The following is a 24,746-nucleotide window of genomic DNA, read 5'->3' on the forward strand; positions in this document are numbered from 1 at the left end:
AAAATTCCTCTGCGCCACTTCTGTATAGACACCTCCCCCCTGCACCCAACAGCCCCTAGCAGCCACTGATCTCTTTTCCTCCCTGTATTCGTACGTTTTCCAGAGTGTCATACGAAAGGAATCAGAATAAGGAGCTTTGGGGGTCTGGCTTCTTTCACTTAGCAGAATACATGTGAATTTGTCCATGTTTTTGTGGGCGTCAGTAGTTCATTCCTCTCTATTGTTGAGTAGTATTCCGTCGTATTGATGTGCCATAGCTTCGTAGCCACTGGCCACTTGAAAGATACCTCTATTATTTCCTCCCTGCTCCTTGCTTTCGGTTTAGTTTGATTGTCTTTTTCTAATTTCTAAAGCTGAGAACTTAGATTATTTATCTGAGACCTTTCTTCTTTTCTAATAGAAGTGTTGGATACAATAAATTTCCCACTAACCACTGCTTTAGCTGCATCCCACGAATTTTGAATGTTATATTTTGGTTTTTATCCAGTTCAAAATATTTCTGACTTTTCTTGGAGACTTTCATTTCTGACTCATGGATTGTTTAGAAATGTGTTATTTAATTCTGAAATATTGGGGGATTGTTCATATATCTTCCAGTAACTGATTTCTAGGTTATTCTGTTTTCAAGCAAAAACGTAAGTATGATTTCTATTCATTGAAATTTGTCGAGGTTGGCTTTGTAGCTCAGAATATACACATTGGTGAATGTTCCACGTACACTTAGAAGGAAAGCATATTCTGCTCTTTGGGTGGAACATAACTGTTAACTAGGTCTAGATGGTTGACAGTATTTTTCAAGTCTTCTGTGTTCCTACTGATTTTCTGTATACTTGTTTCATCAGTTACTGAGAGTAGAGTGTTGAAGTCTTCAGCTGCAATTGTGGATTTGTTTATTACTTTTTTGTTTTAGCCTCATTTATTTTGAAGCTCTGGTTTCATTGCTACACATTTAGGATTGTTGTATGTTTGTGGAAAGGTAACCCTTTTATCATTATGTAATGTTCCTGTTCATCCTTGATAATATTCCTTGTTTTGATGTCTGCTTTGTCTGATATTAGCATATAGTTTTTTCAGCTGTATTTTAGTTAATTTTTAAAGGTATATCTTTCTACAAACTTTACTTTCAATCTATTATGTCTTTATATTTAAAATGGATTTCTCATCCATAATATATACTTGGGACTTGCTTTTTTACCCAGTCTAGCAGTCTCTCTCTTTAAATTCATGTGTTAGACCCTTCCTTTTATTTTTATTTTTCATGTAGTTGGAATAAAATCTATCATCATGCCAGCTGTTTCCTATTTGCTTCATTTTTTCCTTCTTTTTATGCCTTAATTAAGCATTTTTATGGTTCTGTTTTTCTCCTCTATTGACTTATTTGTGTCTTTTAAGAAAATTTAGTCATCTGCCTTCAAATAATATTCCATTCCTTTACATGTAGTGTAAAGACTTTATATAGCAGTGTATTCACAATTCCTTCTTTTCATCCTTTGTGCTATTATTGTCATACCATTTACATTTACACATGCTCTAAACATATAGCACATTTTTACTACTGTAGACATTAAATTATCTTTTAGAACAAGCAATTAAAATTTTTTTTTAATTTTATCTTCATTTATTGTATTTCCATTGCTTTTCTTTTTTGGGGGTAAATATGAGTTCCCATCTGATACCATATTCTCTGTGCCTAAAGAGCTTCCTTTAACATTTATTGTCAAGTAGGTCTGCTGGCAGTGGATCTCCTCAGTTTTTGTTTTCTAAGAAAGTCTGTACTTCTCTTTTATCTTTGAAAATTATTTTCAATGAGCATAGAACATAGAATTCTGGGGTTTTTTGGTTTTGCTTTTTTTTTTTCCCTTTTCTTTTCTTATCATTGTTACTGTGTTTTTCATTGCTAGCATTTCTTTTTTTTTTTTTTTTTTCATAGTTTCATCTCACGGATGAAATTCCCGCTTGGTAGTATATATTGTTCACCTTTCTCGTTAGAGCCTTTAACATATTGGTCAATTATTTTAAATTCTCTGAAAGTTCTAACATCTATATCATATCTGACTGGTTCCGATTGCTTTTCCTCTTCTGCGTATGTTTTTTCTTGCCTTTTTGTATGCCTTGTAATTTTTGTTGAAAGCTAGACATCTTGCATAAGACAGTAGAGACTAATGTAAATGGTTTTTATGCCTAGCAAGGCCCTTTGTGTGGGAGTTAGAGCCTTTCTAGTCAAGAGTTGGACTGGGTTGGAGAGATTTGTTGTTGTTAAGGCTACCATCAGAGCACCAAAGCCTTCAGATTCCTATAGAGCCACTTCTGGTTTGGGGTGGGGGTTGGGTTATAAGAGAAATGCTTGTTCCTTTCCAGTTTTAGGTGTTTCCTTTGTGCTATGCCTCAGAGAGGGTGCTCTACACTTTCTATTCTTCTCCTGGTCCTCTTCCAGCAGTATTTTGCTGTTACCTCTCATTTCAAGCTCCTTAACTTGGCATTAGGGGGTGAAGAGGAGGATGGGATGCCACCTCTGTTCTGATGCAGCCTCAGCCTTCTACGTGCACCATGTTCTCAGGTTTCTGGACTGTGGCCCTCTTGTTCTCCTTCCCTAGCTCAGCTGTTGTGGTGGACGTGGCTGGCAACCTTGTCCCTCCTTAAGGAGTAGAGTTGTGTTTTTTCTGTTATTCACTCCCTTTCCCTACTGCAGTAAGTTTTCACCAAAGTTCCCAAGGGCAGCAATGCTTGTTGCCCTCCTCTTCACAGGACAAAGTGTTTGTTCCCTAGTGGAGAGAGGGGAGAGGGGCCTAGGGGGAGTTCCTTGCCCCTCCTAAATGCTGCTGCTGTCCCCCGGATCTGGACCACAATGGATACTTAGTGCTCTTTTCTGTGAGTGCTTGAATGGTGTTCATGACATGGAGCCTGCAAGAGAATGTAGCCCCAGAGGAGTCACACAGCCCTCCCAGCCCACGCTTGGCTCTAACCAGTCTGTCAACCATTTAGCTGACCTCCCCCGACCCGTGTCCTGCTGCATCTGCCCCAGATGACACAAGCATGTGTCTCCTCTCTTCCTACAGACACTGTCTCTAGAGTTTGGGCTGTTTGATTGCCTGGGAGTTCGACCTTATAATGGGTTTAAGGAAAGTCATAAATTTAAAGTTAGGCCTGTTATTTAAAAAAAAAAGAAAGGAAGTAATAGCTTTTACGATAAAGCAAGTCTCACCCTAGTCAGGCTTTGTGGCAGGGTTGGCCTCTGATGAAATCAGCCTCCCTCTCCAGTAACCTGTTCCCTGTTGTCAGTCATCCAGTTTCTTCTGTTTTGTTTTGCTTTTTTTTACTTTCTCCTTTGAAAGAAAAATTTTTTCTCATATTAAAATCTCTAAAAATACATCTGATTCGGCATTCATGTGGCAAATTCAAAATATATGGGGGATGACTCTCTAATTTTAGCATTTCAAACATCAGACAAGGTATCAGAGAGGGATCTGTGAGGCAGGAGGAGGCAGGGCATCTACCCGGAAATCACCCATTCCACGTCCAGCATGGGCATCTGGTGGGATCCAATAGATTGGTGTTATTTTATGTATGATTTTACAGCAAAATAGTAGAACCCATAAATCAAAAGACATGAAATCACATATTAAAGAAATCTAAATGTATATGTTTTCTGTTTGAATGTTTTAATTATAAAAGTAACATATGCTTGAGATTAAAAAAAACATAAAAGTTCTAGTCTGTTCTATCTCCTAGAAATAATCATCCTCAAATGTGTTGGTGTTGATGCTTCAAGACTTTTCTCTAAGAACTTATCTTTGTAATATAGAAAGAGTAGTAAATTAATATGCAAACCGTTTGGAAAACCCAGGAACTATACGTATTAATTATTTCTGTTTACGTTTTTTTCTCTTCAAAAAGAACATATAAATGCAGACTGTATCACAGCTAATTTGAACTTGGTCTGATGCCTTCTTTATTATAGCTCAGTGACAATGAATTGGGGTAGAGATTTTGCACTCCTCCTCCATTTAACTTTTTAAACTTTATTAGCTTTCTAAGGGAAAGTACCTCTAATTTTGCAAGATTTTGAGTAGATAAGTTTTTAAATCCAATTTCACATGAGCTTATGAGATATCTGAAACTATTCCTTAGATTATCTTGAATATTCCTTGTTAAACATAGTCTCACATGACATTATAAGGCTGATATTAATGACTTTTAATTAATGTTCCCCTTCCTGTGAGAAGTGGGTTGAGTCATTATAGAAAAAAATGATGGGAAAATTTAGTACCTTTCTCAGTTAAAAAAAAAAAAAGTACAAGGATTAAATATTACAGAATATTACTACTCAGAGGACAGTGGAAATATACCTAAACTACTATTCAAATATAAAGGAAAATTATTCTGTTTGCAAATATGAAATACCATCATTGTTTTGGTTTTGTTTTCATTTGTTCAATAAAAGGGAGATACAAACAAGTAGATAGAGAAAAAGAGCTCAGAAAAAGAGTTGCAGTGAACTCTGTTAATTTTCTTTATATAGTTCAGTTTTCTTTTGCAGGTTTTACGAGTATAATATTTGAGGCCTTTATTTCTGGTTTTCGTTGTGTATCACCCTCTGCCTGTCTGCTCCCGCGAGGTTCATTTCACGTTCTGCATCCTTAACAAGCCTCCCTGGCCACGCCCCACTCTGTCGGCGCCTCACTCCTCTGATTCCTGCTGCACAGACTGACCTCCCCGTGTCATTCTCCTCGACTAAACTGTAGCCTTTTTATGGGTAGAGCCCTTGCCTTGAACATTCCTCACGCTATTGCCAAGCTTATAAAAAAGAAAAGGTTGCATTCGACCACTTGCAAAACATTCTGTAACATACCCTCCCGGTTGTTTTTATCAGATGAAAAACAAAGATTCAGTTACGAGCGGTCTGGATATGATCTTGAAGAATCCGATGGCCCAGATGAGGACGAGAACGAGAACGAAGACGAGGATGAAGACAGCCAGGCCGAGTCGGTCCTGTCGGCAGCCCCCTCGGCCACGGCCAGCCCGCAGCGCCTTCCGGCTAGAAGCGGCCTCCAGGACTGTCGGGGTGCTGACGAGGACGTCAGGATTCCTGATTGCTTTTCTGGGGGACACACGGACCCGATGGATGTTCTCCCGAGAGCGTTGCCCACCAAGATGACCGTGCTTAGCACAGTGCAGTCGGACTACGGCGGGAAGCCGGGGTCTCCGGTTAGGACCAGGCAGCGGGCTGCGGGGGACGAGGGTGAGGCAGCCGCTCCTGGACACTCTGCCAGGTCACCCGAGGCTGCGCCCAGGTCCCCGTGTCACCAGATGTCTGTGGACTACCCCGAATCCGAAGAGATCCTGGGAAGTTCTGTGGCAGGAAAGGCTGTTGCTTTAACACAGGTAATAACTTGCTGGTTTTCTTTTTGTTTAATCTACTGAATATGGGGAACCTAATGACTTAAGAAATCAGTGCACTTAAATTACTCATTTACAGCTAAGTCAGTTTCTTTAACCTTATTTTTTTGTTTGATTTAAGGCCAAAGGACATTTATGTCCTTTGGATTCTTGTTAGGTATTTTAGTCAGAGTTCGTATATTGTATTATAAGTCTGTAAAAGAACCAGTATATTTACAGTATACTCATTTGTTATTATTCGGTTTTTTTAAAAAAAATCTTGGAATAAAAAATATGTGTGTGCCAACAGAGAATGTGAGTCTTGGGACCTACGTATTCCACTGTTTCCTCTGAGATGATCTTCCACTGGCATCGATGTGATGGATTTGCACTAAATTATCTGAACATTTTGCATTTTGCCCCTGTTAGCAGGCAGCTACCGGTTTCCATGGCAAAGTTAATGTGACCCAAAAAACGTATTAAGAAGTTCACTTTGCTTAAGTGATCAAATTGCTGTGACAGCTTAGGAAAGCTTCCTGCCCAAGAACTAGCTCAGGGCCAGACTCAGGCCTCGGGAAAGTCACCCTCCATGTGTGCTGTGAATGATTTCCTGCTTTTACAAACCCTGGTGGGCTTGTGAGGAATCCGTTCTTCTCTCTCATTGACAGTTCTCTTACCTCTGGTATGGATTGATAATTGTAATAGGATTTATTTCTAAATGCGGCAGATTTTGGATTGCTGGGTATCACTGGAGAAAACTAAAAAGACTGTGAAAAGATTGGATTTCTGTAGCCTATCCTACATTAATATAATTTAAATTACGTTCCTATTTAAGTAACTAATTAAATTAGTATGTACATTAATGTAGTTCCATAATACGGATATACGGATATATCAAGAAAAAGCTAATATTTATATGATAATCTTGGGTGGAAGGGAGGATTGGTGAGATTTATCCCTTCTACTAACATTTCATTACTCTCACATTAGTCACCTGTGCTCTAACCTTCTCTATCCCCAAATCTCTCACACACGTGCCAATGGCTGGAAATCTGGTTTTCAGTAGACATTTCATACACTTAGAATAAATGAACAAATGAAAACTGCAGACCTTTCCGTTAATGGCAGCTCTTTATTTCATAAATGGAGAGTCCTCCAGTTAATTTTCCCCCGTGAGTCGATACTCATAGCCAACTAATATCTCAGAATTTCTCAGTAACTCCTAATCTCTAAAATAGGGTGGAGCCGGTGGTGCCAGCAATAATAAAAACAACAACAATGGAAGAAGAATTATGGCCCCCTCTCAGGGTTAATTTCAGTATAACTGAGATGATATCCAGGAAATTTGTTTGAAAAATGTAAAGTACTCTACAAAACTTGTTGCTGACCTTTGTAAAGAGATGAAGAGTGTAATAGGTTTTAAGTTGGAAATTTATTGTTTAAATCAAAATACAACTTTTAGCAAGCTTATCATTTTTATAAAATACAAGTGTACATACTTTTACCTCAGGAGGAATAGACTTTACAGGAGCTAAAAATTTTAGCTCAATGACTAATAAGGAAGCTCTGCCATCAAGGACCGTTCCGTCTTGTCTTTTAGGGCCCATCATCCGTGAGCCTTCCTCCTCGGGGCATTGAGCGCAGCCCTCAGCCGGGAGGGGCACCTCCTTGCACGACCTCGCCTCGGCCCGGCGCTCAGGAGCCGAAGCAGCAAGCCACTCTCCATCCGCCTCCAGGCCTGCCTTCTCCCCAGACGCATCTGTTCAGCCACCTTCCTCTGCATTCCCAGCTGCAGTCAAGGACACCGTATAACATGCTTCCGGTCGGGGGGATCCAGGCGGTCCCTGCCGGCCTCACATACTCCACGTTCGTACCCATCCAAGCTGGGCCAGTGCAACTCACGATCCCCGCTGTCAACGTCATTCACAGAACTGTGGGCACCCCCAGGGACTTGACCGCCGAAGTGTCCAGCGCTACCAGCCCCTCCGGAGTGGCTGAATTGAGCAGCGTGGTGCCCTGTATTCCCATCGGCCAAATCCGCGTGCCGGGCCTGCAGAACCCGAGTCCGCCGGCCCTGCAGCCCCTGCCGGCACTGAGCATGGAGACCGTCAACATTTTAGGCCTGGCCAGCGCGAACCTCGGCCCGCAGGTGCGCCCGCCCGGGCTCGCTCTGAACGCCGCAGTGGGGCTGCAGGTGGTGACCGCCAACCCTTCCTCCCAGAGCGGCCCCGCCCCGCCGACCCCCATCCCGGGCCTCCAGATCCTGAACATCGCCTTGCCCACGCTGATCCCCTCCGTCGGCCAGGTCACCGTGGACGCCCAGGGAGCCCCCGAGAGGCCCGCTCCCCCAAACAGAGCCCGGGAGGCGCCGCCCAAGCAGCCCTCGGCCGCCGGTGCGCACCCGGGCGGTGGGAGCGCGTCGCCGCAGGGCTCGCCCCGAGTTCCTCGGGAAAACGCACCGAAGGGTCTAGACCCACCTGCCCCGGCCAGAGACCACGCCAGGCGGGACGGCTCCAGTCGCCTGGACGCGGGGACGGCCGCCTCCGGGAATCACCCGAAGCCCCGGCACGAACTCCCTGCCGCTCCGGGCAAACCAGCATCCGGGCCCCCGCCGTCCGGCCGGCAGCCTCGCCCCCTGGACCGGGAGGGACCCGCGGCCCGGCCTCCGGCCACGCCCCCGGCCCCGGCCCCGCCCCCGGCCCGGAGGCAGGCCGCGCAGTTCAGCGATGTGAGCAGCGACGAGGACGAGGACAGGCTCGTGATCGCAACCTAGGGGCGTTTTATTTGGGGGTTTGGGGTTTTGTTTGGGTTTTGGTTTTCTGGAATTTTTTTTTTTTTTTTTATAGAACACTTACAGGTTTCTTTGAAAACCCTCCTTTCCTTAAAGCACATTTTTCTGACATAAACTCATGACTAATCTTTGTGCAATCATGAACTTTTGACCAATAATCGTTGTTTTGTGTCAGCTCCAGCCATTTTTGTACATGTTGTATAGACAATTGTGCCTTTTAGGAGTTTTATGTTTAGAGACTGTACAGATTGTTGAATATCTATATACATAAAATATATATTATATATGTATATGAAAACCAGGTAGTTATTTGTGTTTAGCAAAAAAACCTGTCAAATAAATCCAATGATTAAATTATATGTTGCACTGTTAAATATAAATTTTTATGGCTGTGGGACAGAGTTTCTGTGTATAAATTAGTACGTGAGCTCCATATTTATTGTATTCATATTAGTCTTTGAAAATGGGTCTGTCCTTCTTGCGTAAGACAGTAACTTTACACTTCAGACAGAGTTTCTGTGTTATGTTTCAGTAAAATATCGTTTACTGACTTTACAATCGCTTTAGTTGTGCTTTCTTTATGTCATGTAGGGGCCAGCAACCTACATTCGGAAGATAGCCCTAGGTTAACATTCCTTCCACACTCGCCCCCCTCCACCCGTATTTTTGAGAAATGGGGGCTTTATAGTGGTGTTACTGCTGTGTGAAACTCACTGAAATCCATTTAGCCAAGTGACCAATTTTTCCAGCTTGTGAGGAATAATTCTGTAGCTATTAACTTATGAGGAGATTCAGTACTTGAGAACACTTTCTGTAAGTATACATAGCATACGGACAGAAATGGGCAAAGTTCCTAAGGGTGAATATGACAGCTTCTGGGAATTGTAAATTAAGTTACAAAACAGTCGTCTGGAGAGCTCGGCTTGGGTGAGGTGCATGAAACCCCGTACCTCAGGTATCACCCCAGGTCTGGGCTTGAGCCTGGCCTCTTCTTTCCCTCAGCCCTGATCGTTATACCCGGAGACCTCTGTCCAGTACCAAACTACAGGGGGTCCGGGATTTACAGAAGATCCAAATTCAGACTTCAAAATTACTTCAGTTGACTCTTTAGAAATGATTACTCCCTGTCCTGAGAGGCTTAACTTATTCAGAAAAATGGGGAGGGTACCCACAATTACCACTGCAGTGATTTGCATTATTACCTGAGCATTGTAGGTGCTTCATTTGTGAAAAAAATATTTTAATGTTGGAATTTGAATACTTAGCACATCATTAAGGCAATGTGTTCATGTTTTTAAAGGCCTACGCTGTGAAGATTTCAGCAATACGAAGTTGGTGAGACAACAGTGCATGAGGGAAATACTCTAAGGAATTTGGAGTCCTCCTTTTAGCCAGCCCCTGCTTCAAATCCGGGACTTTGGGAAAAGTGCCTGTCATCTGGGCCTGCGGGCTCTGATCTAAATTATGATCTCTAAAATGTGCCCCAGTCCCAGTAGGCCGTGATAGATCAGTGATGCTTTTGATGCATGCTTCAATTTACATTTATACTTTTCCACAGATAGTAACAAAATTCTCAAAAACAATAAAACTACGTTTTATATTCCAAGATGTATTTGAAAAGAATTCTGGACACTCTGTCATAGGAATTGTATTGCTCTAACAATAGAGTTGTTGAAAATGAGGTCCATTTTCTGTCAGATTTCTCAAAATAAGTTTTAACTTTGTGTCACACCTCTTATTACAATTTTGTTGCCTAAAATTCTAAAGCAGAATAATAAACATATTTTTGTTTCCTAATCACATTTTAGGTACATATGACTTATCTAAATTCAAAAGTAATGCTAAGAATTTTGGCATTGAGGGTTTTTTTTGTTTGTTTGTGTTTTAGTTTATATAAATAGAATTTTCTTAATTTGAAGAATTCCTGTATTTAACCAAATACTAAATGTTGTGATATGCTTGGATCCTCCCTTGAAAATTTCATAATGCCGTAACATACCATAGGCTTATTTTGTACTCTTGACTTTTTAAGATTCATTACATTGTACACATATCTTTAGTATCACTGGCTATAATGCCTTCACGTGGCTTTCAAATATTTTGCTAGCATTTGAAATATGCAGCTAACTCAGAAACATTATCAAAGTTTGTGCCATTATATTTTGAAATAGTCCCGTGAACAAAATATAAGGGGATAATTTTGAACTGTTTCTCCAGAGTCTTCTTTTCCCAAGGAGCAAGTCATTCTCAGATATTAATGACTTACAAATAATGACTTGAATAAATTACTTGCAAGTAATCCAGAGAGCTGGGAAACTACATTTGACTCTTATTTTGTTGTACTCTCATGAAAGACCCAGGTCAGTAGAGAACTAGAATGCAAGGACCCAGCAAATCTCTTTAAATTATTATCAAAACAGGTGAAAACCATAATGTGAAACAACTTCAATATCTTCTTGTATGAATCCACTGAAACCATCAGAAGTGTCGGAAATAGCAAAAGAACAAAAGTTCATTTGTCTAGTTTTTAAAGATTAGTACATCCGTTTTATGAATGTTTGCTATGAGTTAACATAAATCGATGGCACTAAAGTAGCTTATTTTTATTCTCTAAGTTTTAGGCTACAGCAATAATTATTTCAGAATGAGATGATCAACTGATAATATTTATATAGAGATTTTGTTTCTCATCTTTTTTCATAATATAGGCATGATTTTCCTTTCACGGAAAAGGTATAAACAACACTTTTCTTATTAGTTGATCTCTGACCTGAATTTTAAATGGTGGGGCTTAACAAAGATTAGGGATCATTATTTTCCTTGGAAGACTGTCAAGATAGGTAACATTTCTTTCATGATGCGTGCTCAGGGCAAAGTACATGCTCTTCTTAACTTCTCTGTTTTTAGCATTACGTTTTAGGGTGAAGTTTGAGATCGACCTGAGATCATTTTGAGATCAAGCAACACCAGAAAGGTGACTTTCGTTGGAGTAGTTTTGTTTCCAAACCATCTATACGTTCGAAACATGGGATATTAAATGTCCCTAAAATAAGAATCTTCTCCCAAACTGACTTCCCACGACTTAGGAGAATTATCTATTTAATATTCAATAAAGGTTATTGTGTGTATATATAATATATTTAATATATAATATGAATATGTATTTTAATGACAGTAACTCCTTGCTGTCATAACGCCCCAAAAATATGCAGGGAATAAATTTAAAGCAAGAATAGTAAAATATTTTTCTCTACAGATTGTATCATCTGAAAATCATGAGACTCTTACGTATATTGGTTTCATCTAGAACTGTGCATACCTAAGATTCTGTGCAAGGCAGTATAGGCATGAGTTAAAGCAGAGGTACCTGCCCTCAGGTGTTCCCTCTTCTCTGAATCAGGAGTGGATTTGAAGAAGACTCTCAGGCATCCAAAACCCAGGAATAGTTTAAGTATAAACCAACTCCATTACTATGCAAGATACAAAAGGAATTAGAAGGCACACTTTCTACCCTAGAGGAGCAGGCCTTCTTAAGATTTAAGCCGTAGAAACTGGAGAATAATACTAGACCACATACATCTCAGAAACCACAGACTATAAACATTTCGAAAGGTAGAAAAGTTATTGCCTTAATAATTAAAGAATGAGCTGTGTATGTTGAGGATTGCTGTATTTTTGAAGGAGATGATGTAGGATTTGGGACTCTAGAACAGAGATGATGCCAAGCAGCAGAACAACAATAGAATAATGAAGGTGGAGGTGAATATGTTATTTAAAATTATGCCAGGGAACCGGTCTAAGTGGAAGAGAGAGGATCCATTCAGACTTTCAACAAATATTTATTTAGCACCAACGAGGTAGGAAGCACTTTGGAGATGCTAATTTAATGCAAGTTAAATGGTGTTTACCCTCAGGAAGCTTATGTTCTAGGGGAAGAGCACAACCAGGCACAAAGTACCGTATCATAAGGGGCATAAAAGTGCTACAACCAAGAGCAGGAGGTGAGCACAGAGGGGAGAGCTCGGGGCTGAGTAGATCTGGGGGATGCTTATGGAACAGGTGACATTACTCTTGACCTTGAAGTGACTTTGCTAAGGTGAAAAATAGAAGGGAAGGGGATTCCAGACAGAAGGGTTGTGGAAGGGGACCAATATTCATCCTTACTATGTGTCATTTGTAACGTCATCAATGCTCCAGGCAGGTGTTATTCTCCCATTTTAGAGACAAGGAGGCTACATCTCACAATGTTATAAAACTTGGTCTTGCAGGTGCTGGAGCTGGTACTCGAATCCAGGATTGCACACACAACAGCATTACACACAAGTAAAGGTGCAAGAAGCTTAAAGGAGTATGGAGACAAAGGGAATAGACAACATTATTGGGGCTTAGCAAAGCATGTAACTAAGCCATGATAACATTATAGAGAACAAGGGCTGAATTTAAAGATAATTAGAACGGCAGGGGCTCTTCATGTGAAAAGGACACTCAGCAGGTCAGAGTTGGTGGGAAGGGAGTGCCATATCATTAATGTGCTGATAATTTATGGGGGGCGGGGAAATAGGACAGCAAAAGTGAAGAGGAAAGGGGAGTAATGCAGCGACCGTGAAAAGCAAATACGTTATCCATTGCCACGCCGGCCACAGTATCTCTTTAATTGGTGAACTCAATATATTATAGGAGACATTTGTTGATGATCCAAATAAATAAGGACCAGCATCCAAGAAGACTGGACTTACTGGAGAGATGACATGAGCAGATGCTCTGCCACTTGTGTTGAAAAATTAAACTGTATCTTAAAATGTTGCCGTTTCCTTTATACAAAGTTCAGCATGTGCCATCCTCACCCCCTCCCCAAAGCATCATTTTGGAGATATTAGAAATACAATATTTAGACCCAGGTAAAAAGTATCCACACTCTATACCCTCATGAACAGAGCATCATGGGAGTATCCTTTCTGACGGGGATTTCTGGACTCCAAGCTTGAACAAGATAGAGACAAATGAGCGCATTTCCAGGCCACCAAGCCCTGGAGGCAGAACAGCCCAGATGGTTCATCCTGATGGTTCAGCCAAGAAGTCACATCAGGAGAGTCCCAGCAGCAGAAATATAAGGAATAATTGTAGTAAATAATAAGAAGAAATTTACCTTTTCCTTCAGTAAGGGAGAGAGTTTGGGGATTATCAAAAAGGAAGTCGGACTACTAGGGAAATCCTGTGTCTCCATTAATTTTTGTGTAAAACCAGGATTAACCTCACAGCGAGCAGCTAGTGGGCATTCAGGGCTCACAAACTAAAACTCATTTGCATAAGAACCAGGAATAAATATTAGGAACATAGTTATCTTCAAGGGAGACTGCAAGATTAAAAATTCTAGTATTATTCACACCAATCCTTTAAGCTATATCAGGATCGACCAGGGAGGAAACGTGTAAGTGTTCTTCCCTCCAGTTTATTCTGAAGCCAGTTCTGAAAGAGCACGACTTCCAAGAGCTCGGGTGCTGGGGACCAGATGTACTCTGGCAAAGCACAGAGGCAGCTAAGAAGAGCCCAGGAGTCTGACCAGCCAGTGATCCCCCCACGTTTTAACATCAGGGAGAAAGACCAAGCCGATGTTTCTGTCAAAGTCATGGATCAAGTGTGGCTTAGTTTGTAGCTTGAGTCTTTTCTAAATTAAAAGTCCCCCTGAAAAATAACAAAAGTTTTCTTATTGCCTTGCTTTTGTTGTCTGAGAAGTTAGGGCTCTCTTATTCCATAATGCTTGAGGGTTACATTAGAAAATAAGGATTTATTTCAGGGCACTGAAGAATTATTCTCTTGAGGCACTTGATTGTGGCAGAGGTGGGGAGTGCATGTTGGGGAAATGATGGAAGAACGGAAGTTAAAGATCTAGGAAGTTTAAAATTTTATTCCCCCCTCCCACACTCAGGTGATACACCTAATTCTGAGAAGACGTAATGAATTCAGGTAATTATGATGAAACCTCAAATGAAATGTGAAAATCTCCTGGTTTAACAGGATATGATAAATTAGTTTTCAAAATTAGGTACATTTTCTTTAAAGGTATTCGTATAGATTTAAGTTTTGAGATTATACACAGTTATGCTCCATTGACACCATAATGGTATTTTATGGGTAAATCGCATTATATATAACTCAGTATTTCTAATTTTAACAATTACAACGAATACCATATTATGTTATCCTCATTTTATGTTTGAGAAAATGTCTCAGGGTTACAAAGCTAGTTAAGTAGTGACGCTGTGATTTAAAACTAGGTCTGTTTTTTCCACTCTACCATGCTGCTTTCAGTAATGATTTATAGTAATTGGGTTGTATTGTATTCATTTCTAGGTGAAGGTCTACTTAGTATTCATAAATCATCCCATTTAAATTTCTTACTGAAATGAACATGTCCAGTGCCAGGCATATTTGTATAGCTAATAGATTTTATAACCTTTTTCTATACCCTTTCTCATAATTGATATAATAGGAGTCATAAAAATATTTAGTGAGGAAATATTTAGTTTAAATAGCAGGAGATAAAATGGCAATCTAAAGTGACAATTCTAATCAAGCATAAAATATGTAAATCTCCAAAGTGTATTAGGTTTCAATTATTACTCATTATTGAGAAAAAAGTCTGTTACATATCATATTATGATGATAAAAGTTAAATTGAAAGGAGGAGAGTTGAGTGTGGATTCACATTGTTTAGGGTGTAGACAAGGTCTGAGCACAGCATAACGTAATGTTATGAAGTCTCTGAACTTGATCCTTTCAGAAATATTTCCAGAAAGAAATAGAACAATTTTCCATTACTTTTGATAGAAAGGAAAATTATTTAAACATATTTCTCTTATGAGAGGGGACATCAAATTGTACTATTTTTCCAAGGTACCGATTTAAAAATAATGTAAAGAAAGCAAAGATAGGAATTTAAAAGGAAATGAAGACATTTATAAATTCTTTTTACAAAAGCCGTGAGGAAAATAATTGATCTATTTAGCAAATGATTCCATATCTCAGGATAAACCAATAGAGGTTAACTATATAAAATTTAACTTTTTTTCTTAATTTTGGTATCTGGAATATAGAAGTGAATAATTAGATACCTTTTATGATGTTCAGATATTCGTGGGTTTTATAAAGATATAAAGACCAATAGACACTTGTTGGAAGTTGGTTTTGCTTGAGACAAGACATCTTGCATTCACTGTTTTCAGTTACTTGAAAGCCAGCGTGTTTAGTTATTTACCTATGAATGTTGCCAAATGGGATCTAAGGAAACCTTGTAGGTGAAAGACAAGAAGACTTCACATTCCTGAAGGTCAGTCATGGAAAGAAAAGCCAGCTTTGGGATCAGTCAATTAGCCAGGCATGCCTAGTTTTCTTTGCTAATAGCAAGGCTTATTTTTCCCCCCGAAGGGTCAAATGTTAAGACTGGGTTTGATTCAACAGTTGTATCCTTTGATACATTTGAATTTAGTTATTTCAGAACATCTTTATACCTTATACAGTGAGACATTTTTTGTTACTTTGACACTTATATTCCTTAAAAGTAGTTCCTTAGAAGTAGTTTAAGATTTCAGGCAGAGTCTGCTTTTATAACCAGCCATGTATAATCGTAATCATTATTGATTGAAAGATCCAGTCTTCATTAAGAATATATTAACTATTCTAATAAAATAACTGACATCACTTTATAGTAAGAAAGGGGCTCCAACCTTTTGAATTCATCATTTTGATGATAAGAAACTGAATTCCAAAAACTAATCTATGAGGAGAAAAATAAAATAATTTTTTAAACTTACTTTTTTAAAGATGAATTTCAGATCCAAATTATTAATGACTTTTTTTTGTTAATGGCCATGAAGTTAAATGTTTAATAAAATATACTTTTCTTTGTCTCAGCCTCTGTTGGAAATAGTGTAAAATGTTCAGTACATGGTGCATCAGTCCTCTTTGATGCTTAAGCAGCCCTGAATGCCTTCAGGTCAATGCTCGGAAGGTCCTTTAAATGGAGATAAAGATCAGAACTGACACAGGGACCCCAGGGGCCTATCCTGGAAAATGTTTTGTTTGTTTTGTTTTGTAGCTAAACAAATTCCTGCGAACTCTTTGTTGTCATTTTTCTAAATCCTTCAAAAAAAGAGGGGTTTGGAAGACAAAACAGATTCAGGCATCAAAACATTTAAACTTTCTGCTATAGGTAGGTAAGGACATATATTCTTTAGAATTTCAGCTAAAATAGATTAAATATTTCATAATAGACTTTCATTAATGTCTCTCAGAGGCACTTAAAGCTTTCGTTGCTGTCGTTTTTATGTTGCTATTTAAATAACCCTCTCTGCGGCATGTAGAATACATGCTGAAAGTATTTGTAAATGATTTGTAATGTGAAAGATTTGTAAATAAATGATTTGTAAAACCTCCACATCTCATTAATTCAGTCCAGAGTTAGGGAACACTTAGATCTGTTGGCTGAAGTGTGTTTGAATTTTGGTTCAGTCTCTGCTCAAGGCTTATTTCAGTGGCCATAAGATTGTATCCTTATTGTTGTAAATCATCTTACAAATTTATGATCACATGGGGTATGGACAAGGGAGAAGGGATTTGCAAAACATATCTCAGGTTCATGATCTACACGTTGCAACAATGTTATTAGCACAGATAGTACTGATGTCCTATAGTTTGTTTGTCAATCAAAACATAAGCTTAATTTTCTGTTCTTATCTTTAAATATTACATATGGAAACAAGTAACATATTGCATACGGAAACAAGCAATCTTAAGAACAGATTGCCTAAATTTAAATTCCAGGTCAATGACTTATCAGCTAATTGTCAAATTATTTATTTTCCATGCCCCAAGGTTTTCATCTGACATTTAGGGCAAAAGTGAGTAGCCACCACACAGGGTCTGGGGGAAGATTAAAGCAGAGAGTATGTAAAACGGTTAATTCCTGGTGCATAACATTATCTGAATAAATGTTAGCTCTGATTGTTAGAGTTTTTCAATGATTTTGAATGCTTTGCAATAGGACAGATACTGATAGTCATCCAACAAATACTTATGAAGCACTTACCACATGCAAGACCATGGTCAGATCTTTATCTGTGACTATGTTGAAAACCACTGATACCCTTTTTAAAATGCTGCGTTATGCTAAAAATGTTTTCTAACATTTTGCTTTGCAGGAAAACCAGACAAAGCCGAAGTAAAATGAATAAACCAAATAGGTGATTTCTAGCAGCTTACATGAACTCTTCTGTCTAAACGTTCAAAAACGGGAAGTTATCCCTGTTCATTTTCAAGGAGAAGAGGGGCTGTCAGCTGGCAAAAAAGGTGTGTGTGACATTTGCAGATGGTGGAGCACACTCCCAAAGGGAAGGTACCCATTTCCCCGGGCTGTCCTGTGGTCGCCTTTATCCTTGGTAGGGCCTAGCAGGAAGTGGGCACCAAGAGTTTTCTCTGCAGACATCACAGCTGGGCCCAGGCGTCCCCAGACCTTCCCCGGAGACCAGCGTAGGATAAAGAGTAAACCTCCCGGAGGCTTGAGGAACCCATCAGCAGAATTAGGCTGGTGTCTCTCAGCATCTCTAGTTATTCTGGAATTGGGGTCGTTTTTCATTACCTGGCAGCTTACTGCAGAGTGGGATAGGAGAAGATTCCAATTAGATGCTTAAGTGGGGATTGAAAACAGCTGATTCGTCAGAGAGCGATAGGGTTCAATTCTAGGTAATTTTTTTTTTTTAAGTCTTGGGTGTGTTTTTAAGAACCACAGAATTTTAGGTGTAAAAAGCAAACTCAAGCTAACTCCTTCAATCTCCTCATTTAATAAATGCGGAGAATAATGCCCAAAGAGGAAAAATACATCCTTTAAGAAAAGTACAAATTGGCCACAGTCGCACTGGCTGCCAGCATGGGATCTGGAGAGACGGTGCCTGAGATTATAGCTGTCCCCCTCCACCTATGAGCTTTCTAAATGTGAGGTCACTGAGCCCTCCTGCATCTCAATTTCCTGATCTATAAAATGGGTACAAGAACACCAGCCTCAGAAGTCAGCGTGAGGATGAAATGAGATCTCATATGGGTGTTTGGGAAAGCGCCTACCCAGCCTGTAATAAGCATTCAATCACAGTTACCTCTTACTATTATTACTATTATACTTATTGGTATTATTTGGGGGAAATGAAAGTTAGACACCGGTAGACAATGACGGACAATCCAACATCCCTTCACTCTAAAGCTCTAATGAGTTGGCTACATGATAAGGAGAATTTTTATGCTTAGGAGTATTTGGTTTTGTTTTTAATTTGTATGTCTCCCAAGTCAGCAAAGTACTTGAGAGAAGAGATATAAAAGCTATGCTTGTGGGGGTTCTCTGGTGACGCGGTGGTTAAGAATCCGCCTGCCAATGCAGGGGATATGGGTTTGATCCCTGGTCCGGGAAGGTCCCACATGCCGTGGAGCAACTAAGCCCGTGTGCCACAACTACTGAGCCCGCATGCCACAACTACTGAAGTCCGTGCTCCTAGAGCCTGTGCTCCGCAACAAGAGAAGCCACCACAATGAGAAGCCCGTGCACCGCAACGAAGAGTAGCCCCTGCTCGCAGCAACTAGAGAAAGCCCGCGCGCAGCAAAGGAGACCCAACGCAGCCAAATATAAATAAATAAAATAAATAAATCTATTTTAAAAATACGTATAGAGAGACATAAACGAACGAAGTATAGATTTTTGGAGTCATAGCTCTTTATGTAAAAGCACAGGAAAAGGCATGGAATGATACTGGGCATCACTGGAGAGGAGCTGAGGATTGTGGGGAAGGTTTTCAGGGGATGCTTGGGTTTTATGGGGCCAGCAAAGAATACACCTGTTTTCCACTATGTAAAACATGAATACATGGATGGACACAAAAATGTCAACTTTATGACTTATAAAGGCTGGGGCAGAGCAGGTGGCTTAGGTTCACAACCAAATGGGCTTGCGGGGGTCTTGCTCCCTCACCTCCCATCACTTTCACCTGCCCTGCCTGTCCCGTCCCCCCGCCAGGCCAGGCTTTGGGACAGTCCATGAGAAGGGGACTTTAGTTCTGCATAATTTCATCTTGGTCAGAGCCAGAGGGGAAAGTGAAGAGACTGATTCCTCAGGCTCATTGCCTTTTAATAGATGAGCCCCACCTTACTTAAAAAATACAGACCAACACTGTCACCACCAAGCTTACTTCTCCTTGTCATCCTCTGGAGAGGTGAGGATGGAAGGGAGGAAGCAGGAAGGGTGTGAAACCAAGATCCCTCTTGTGATTGCTGCTTTTTTTTTTTTTTTTTTTTTTTTGCCGTACACCGGCCTCTCACTGTTGTGGCCTCTCCCGTTGCGGAGCACAGGCTCCGGACGCGCAGGCTCGGCGGCCATGGCTCACGGGCCCAGCCGCTCCGCGGCATGTGGGATCCTCCCGGACCAGGGCACGAACCCGTGTCCCCTGCATCGGCAGGCGGACTCTCAACCACTGCGCCACCAGGGAAGCCCGTGATTGCTGCTTTTATTGTTACTTTTCCTATTGTTCCATGAGGATGGTGGGTGTTTGTTCTAACAGTATTACTAACAAGTAATGTGTTTAGAAAGGAATGTGTTCTTGTAGCACAAGTGAACAAAACCAAAATTTGAGTAGAATTCTACAATGGACTTTAGGCTTTTCTCCCAACAGTAGTCACTTATAGGTGTTGTTTTAAGGTTTCCAAAATGGAAAATGTATTCATGTTACATTCATGTAATAAAATAAAAATTAAGATAGAAAACAGAATGGGAGGCTAATGAGCTATGACATGAATTTTCTTTGAAAAGACTAGAAATTATTTCTATGAAATTTAACATGTAGAATTTCAATAAGCTTCACAGCAACATCAATATACATTCAAGAATTGAGCAGCATTTGGGAAATAATAAAAATAATAATTATTAAAATATATGAACAGTTACTGTATGCCAGTTGCTCTGTTATTCACTTTACATTGTTTGTTTGTTTGTTTAATCCTTTTAGTAGCACTATGAGGTGAGCAGTCCTCTTCCGTTAAGGAAACTGAGACTTGGGATGGATAAATATTTGCCGAAGGTTCTAGAAAAGGTAAGTCCATTTCAACTGTGTATTTGTCTTCCCTTTTCTTCACCCATATACTCTTCCAGCTGCCAGGACAACACTGGGTAAGCTGAATATATGCATATTAAATTCAAGTAAGTTCAATTGTTTTCTTATATACTTTTGCAATGATTCACAAACTTGAATCTTCATCTACTGAGAAGAAAGAGTCCTTTATTCTTATAAACTATAATTATAAGCATTCAATATTTTTAGAGGGAAAAATGTATCTGTTTATACTAGGTGTTTAATAAGCACCTACAGATTTGCCCTAATTGTCAGCTTCTCCCAAATTACTATTGTTTTCTAAATTTCTTAACGAGTAATTATAAAAAGATGTTTGGGTATGAAAAATGAGAAAAGATATTCAGTGTTTCCTGTATTTCATAAACACCACATAATTTCCATTCACCACAATTTCCATTTTTGATATGCAATAGTGTTAGGCCGCGCCAGGGGCCCAATCTATCCTGGAAGCTGCCGCAGATTCTTTTCCTTCTAGACTACTACAGATCTTCTCTGCAATGTCAGAAATTTACACAGATTTATATTTAAATACATGAACATATCTTTGTTTTCATTTGCGGCAAAGGATTTTTTTTAAATTGTAAATGCTGTTTAACGTTGAACAAGCTTGAAAGGTTATATCAAGTACAGGTATAAACAACATATGATTTCCTTAGTAATAGTAAGTATAGTATAGTAATGCTGGCAGCTGGGTCAGATTCAAGGTAAGAGCTGATACTCCGAATGTGGAGACTATTTATACCTCTGATTGTATGTATGTTTAGCTTGGCTTATGAACCTGATCCAAGCTGTTATTGCAGAGAACTGAGGTAATGCAAAGGAAAAGTATTTGGGGACTTCCAGTAGCTTCTTGAGCCAACAGAAATACAGACAAATGCCGAAGCATGGACTTCCTCGCTAAAATCAACACATGAAAATGTGAGCATTATCCTGGATGCCATTGTGCTAACGCAAGTGTGCAAAGGTGAGAGTCTATATTTGTCTAGTGCAGATTTGATTCTTCTCATGTCATAAAACGGGAAAGCTGACATCTTGATGACTCACCTTTAAAAATCCTTTTTTTCCCCTCTTTTGATAATGATAACGTATTTTGTAGTACAGACAAGAAAAGCTGCTTTTTTTTTAATCTGCCGAAACACACTGAGATTATGACAAGCCAAGATATAGAAACTATGAGATACCTCGTGTTTCTTTTCCCAAAACTTGATTCCCTAGATATCCAAATCCAGTAATTCTGTAGTTTATTCACAGCTCCTAAGATCTGGGGATTAGACAGTCCATACACCAGGAACAGAGCGTGAGTGCCTTCTGTATTAACAGTAGGGAACGAAATGTCACTCCAGGGGGGAAAAGCCGTTTAAGGTGCTGATTAAAGCAGATGTTTAGAAATCTTTTCTAGGAAACTGTCAGGCTGAAAAGTCAGAGAGAAAACAATTCACACATAATAGCAGTACCCCTTCTTTTCTATTTTGTTCTTTAAATTTCCCCTTTTATTTAAAAAAGAAAAAAGAAGAGCCAAAGAAAGGTATTTGAGGAATCACGCTGAGAAATTACTTCCTCATCCCATGCCTCAGGGTGTGAAGCAGAAAAATCAGAATCATCAGTGCACACCGGTCATAACGCGGGCAGATTATTGGCACCTCTAAGAGAGCTTTTGTTCTTCTTCCAACGAGGAGCAAAAGTTCTGATCATGTGTGAATTAATATGAAGCCAAGTATTTTCATAGAGATGTCAAAGTTTTAACTGAATTCAGAGCTGAAGGAAACGCCTATTTCTTCAGGGAGGAAGAATGGCTTAGTGGATTGTGTCCCTGACCAGGGGCTGGAGAAAATGGGTCCTCCCTGCAACTCCCCCACTATTTTGATCTTTCATTTCTTCCTTCTGAAAGGAAATGCCTGTCATGCCTGCCTCGAAAGAGCCTTGTGAGGAAGAGCTGATGAAGATGTATTAGAATCACCTAATAAAATAAGCAGTACTGTATAAGTAGAAGATGCCACCATTCGGATCAGAATTTCCTTGTGATTACTAATGAGTGTGGCACTGTGTGAGTCCTCGCTGCGGGGATGAGGTGTCAGCTCAGGTAGTGGCCCTCCCCAGTGACTCAGAAAATGATATACATCTTAGCACAGAAGGAGACCTAATTTTTTAAAGTGAAGAAACAAGGAACAATGCCAGAGACCAAACTGCAGTATAATGTTATCTATGGGGGAGACTTTGCGGCAGGACATTTAAAAAGAGAAAATTTAAAAAGATGAAATACTTTCAACTAGAACAGCTAAGAGGGTTTTCTTTTTTTTTCACTTTTAGGAAAGTATGAAGCCAAAGGAAAACAAAAGAAATGTTGGGAGGCTACCAAGTCCAGTTTTAATCATTTTGAGAAGCAAGAATACTTGAGAGCTGATGAATTCATAAACATGGTGCAACAAAGCTGTTGTTGGTACTGGTCTTAACGTCCTCTGCAGTATTAATCATTGACACAAAATTCTCAGGAAGCAAGCTGAGAGAGAGAGAGAGACAGACAGACAGACAGACAGAAAGGCACATTTAAAGGGTATGACTCTGCCGTGGAGCAAACTGGCTCCAGCAACTTCTCTTGTTTATTAAATATTCTGTGCAAACATCTGGGTTGCAAAGCTGCATTATGGAGCTCTTGGCTATTATCTTTTAGATAAAAGCCCTCGCTTTTTAGATGAGAAGGATACTGAGATAACTAAGTTATAACCACTTAATTTAATTTTGTCCTTCTTGGGCTAGAATTCAGGTTCCCTGATTCCTAATCTTTTTGCCGACTTTCATCATTTTTCACTTTTACAAGATAAGATCTTTTAATTATTGGACAGTGATTTCAGCTCATTTCTGGAAACCCTGTCTAACCACCACCACTCAAAATTATATTCCAGCACACACTGCTTATATACGGATATGAATAAAAGTGAAGTATACTCTTAATAATTTTCTTACATCCCTTGAAATTAGAGATACAAACACAAGGGGTAGAATCTATGCTCATAGTTTTTGATGTGAAGCGAAAAAGGTTAGAAATACAGATCGCTAGCAAAAATAAATTTTAAAGAATTTCAGATGATTGAGCTCAGTATAACTTTAAGAAATTACACTGGCAGGGATTGTAGGCTAAATCACACTGTTGATATGAATTCATTGATAATCTTTTGGGGATGTGTGAGCTATTTGTCAGAATTTAAAAGGGGGCTGTTACCATCCTCCTGTCAGGTACTTGCACTTGGGAAACAGTTACAAATTTAATGGGATTGCCTTTCTTTTTTTGCCTTCAAGAGACTATAGGCAGAGTGTTTTCAGCAAAGATCCTAGTCTGGGATCTCTGCAAACTTTTGTATTGAGAAGACAGCTGATCCATTTGTGGACTAATTTGGAATTTTCTAGAATGTTAGCTACCCAAAGTTGAGAGATTAATCCCTGTAATAACATTTGGCGTAAATATAAAATTTTTTTTTCTTTACCACCTACTTACAATCATATATCATCACACCAAATACAGACTCGGACAAACATCCACTATTGCAGCCGTGCACACGAAGTATATTTTGATCTGTATTCGTGGCCCTCTATTAGTATGGCATTCACTAACAATCCAGTTTTGGCAGACTGTGTTTACACTTTAATTTCATTATCACCAGAATAATGAGGCTATTGATGTTTCCACTTTCTCTTTGAACGGCCTCTTCAATTTGAACTGTGGCCCTTTTGTGCATCAAACTGTTGTCACAGATGGAATATTTTAGCATGCATGTTTTCGTTTCTATGAAGCAGTTAGAATTGGAAAAAAAATCTCTTCACACTCACTAAATTCCATCAGTAAGACCAAAACTTTTATACGTGATTATTTTATCGTTCCATACAGTAGACGTTTCAGCGAAAGGTGATATGTATTATTAGTTTATTGCATTAAAATAATTAAAAATTAAAAATCTAGGGACTTCCCTGGTGGTCCAGTGGTTAAGACAATGTGATTCCACTGCAGGGGCGTGGGTTTGATCCCATATGCCACGCGGCATGGCCAAAAAAAATTAAAAATTAAAAATCTTCCTAGAAGAAAGTATTATTTATTTAAAAATGAAAAGCAGGGCTTCCCTGGTGGCGCAGTGGTTGAGAGTCCGCCTGCCGATGCAGAGGACACGGGTTCGTGCCCCGGTCCGGGAGGATCCCACATGCCGCGGAGCGGCTGGGCCCGTGAGCCATGGCGGCTGGGCCTGCGCGTCCGGAGCCTGTGCTCCGCAGCAGGAGAGGCCACAGCAGTGAGAGGCCCGCGTACCGCAAAAAAAAAAAAAAAAAAAAGAAAAGCAGTGGAGGTCTTCAAAATATTTCAGGCTAAAGATTAATGTATGTAGAGATGGAGATACATATATATATTCTCTATGAATACATCCTTTTAAAGTAAA

General features: G+C 39.7%; 1 protein-coding gene across 5 annotated transcripts in view; it reads left to right on the top strand.

Moving 5' to 3' along the window:
• Positions 1–8,681, top strand: part of HIVEP1 (human immunodeficiency virus type I enhancer binding protein 1) — a 144,109-nt gene extending 135,428 nt beyond the window's left edge. For all 5 annotated transcript variants that reach the window (XM_029242170.1, XM_029242172.1, XM_029242171.1 and 2 more), the window contains exons 8-9: positions 4,871–5,382; positions 6,977–8,681. In XM_029242170.1, the coding sequence (XP_029098003.1) occupies positions 4,871–5,382; positions 6,977–8,149 (1,685 nt within the window). In that variant the 3' untranslated portion in view covers positions 8,150–8,681. The remainder of the gene's footprint in view (positions 1–4,870; positions 5,383–6,976) is intronic.
• The last annotated feature ends 16,065 nt before the right edge of the window (positions 8,682–24,746 follow it).

The sequence above is a fragment of the Monodon monoceros genome, unplaced genomic scaffold (assembly GCF_005190385.1).
Source record: "Monodon monoceros isolate NGI ecotype Baffin Bay Population unplaced genomic scaffold, NGI_Narwhal_1 Super_Scaffold_3, whole genome shotgun sequence".
In the NCBI taxonomy this organism is placed as follows: Eukaryota; Metazoa; Chordata; class Mammalia; order Artiodactyla; family Monodontidae; genus Monodon; species Monodon monoceros.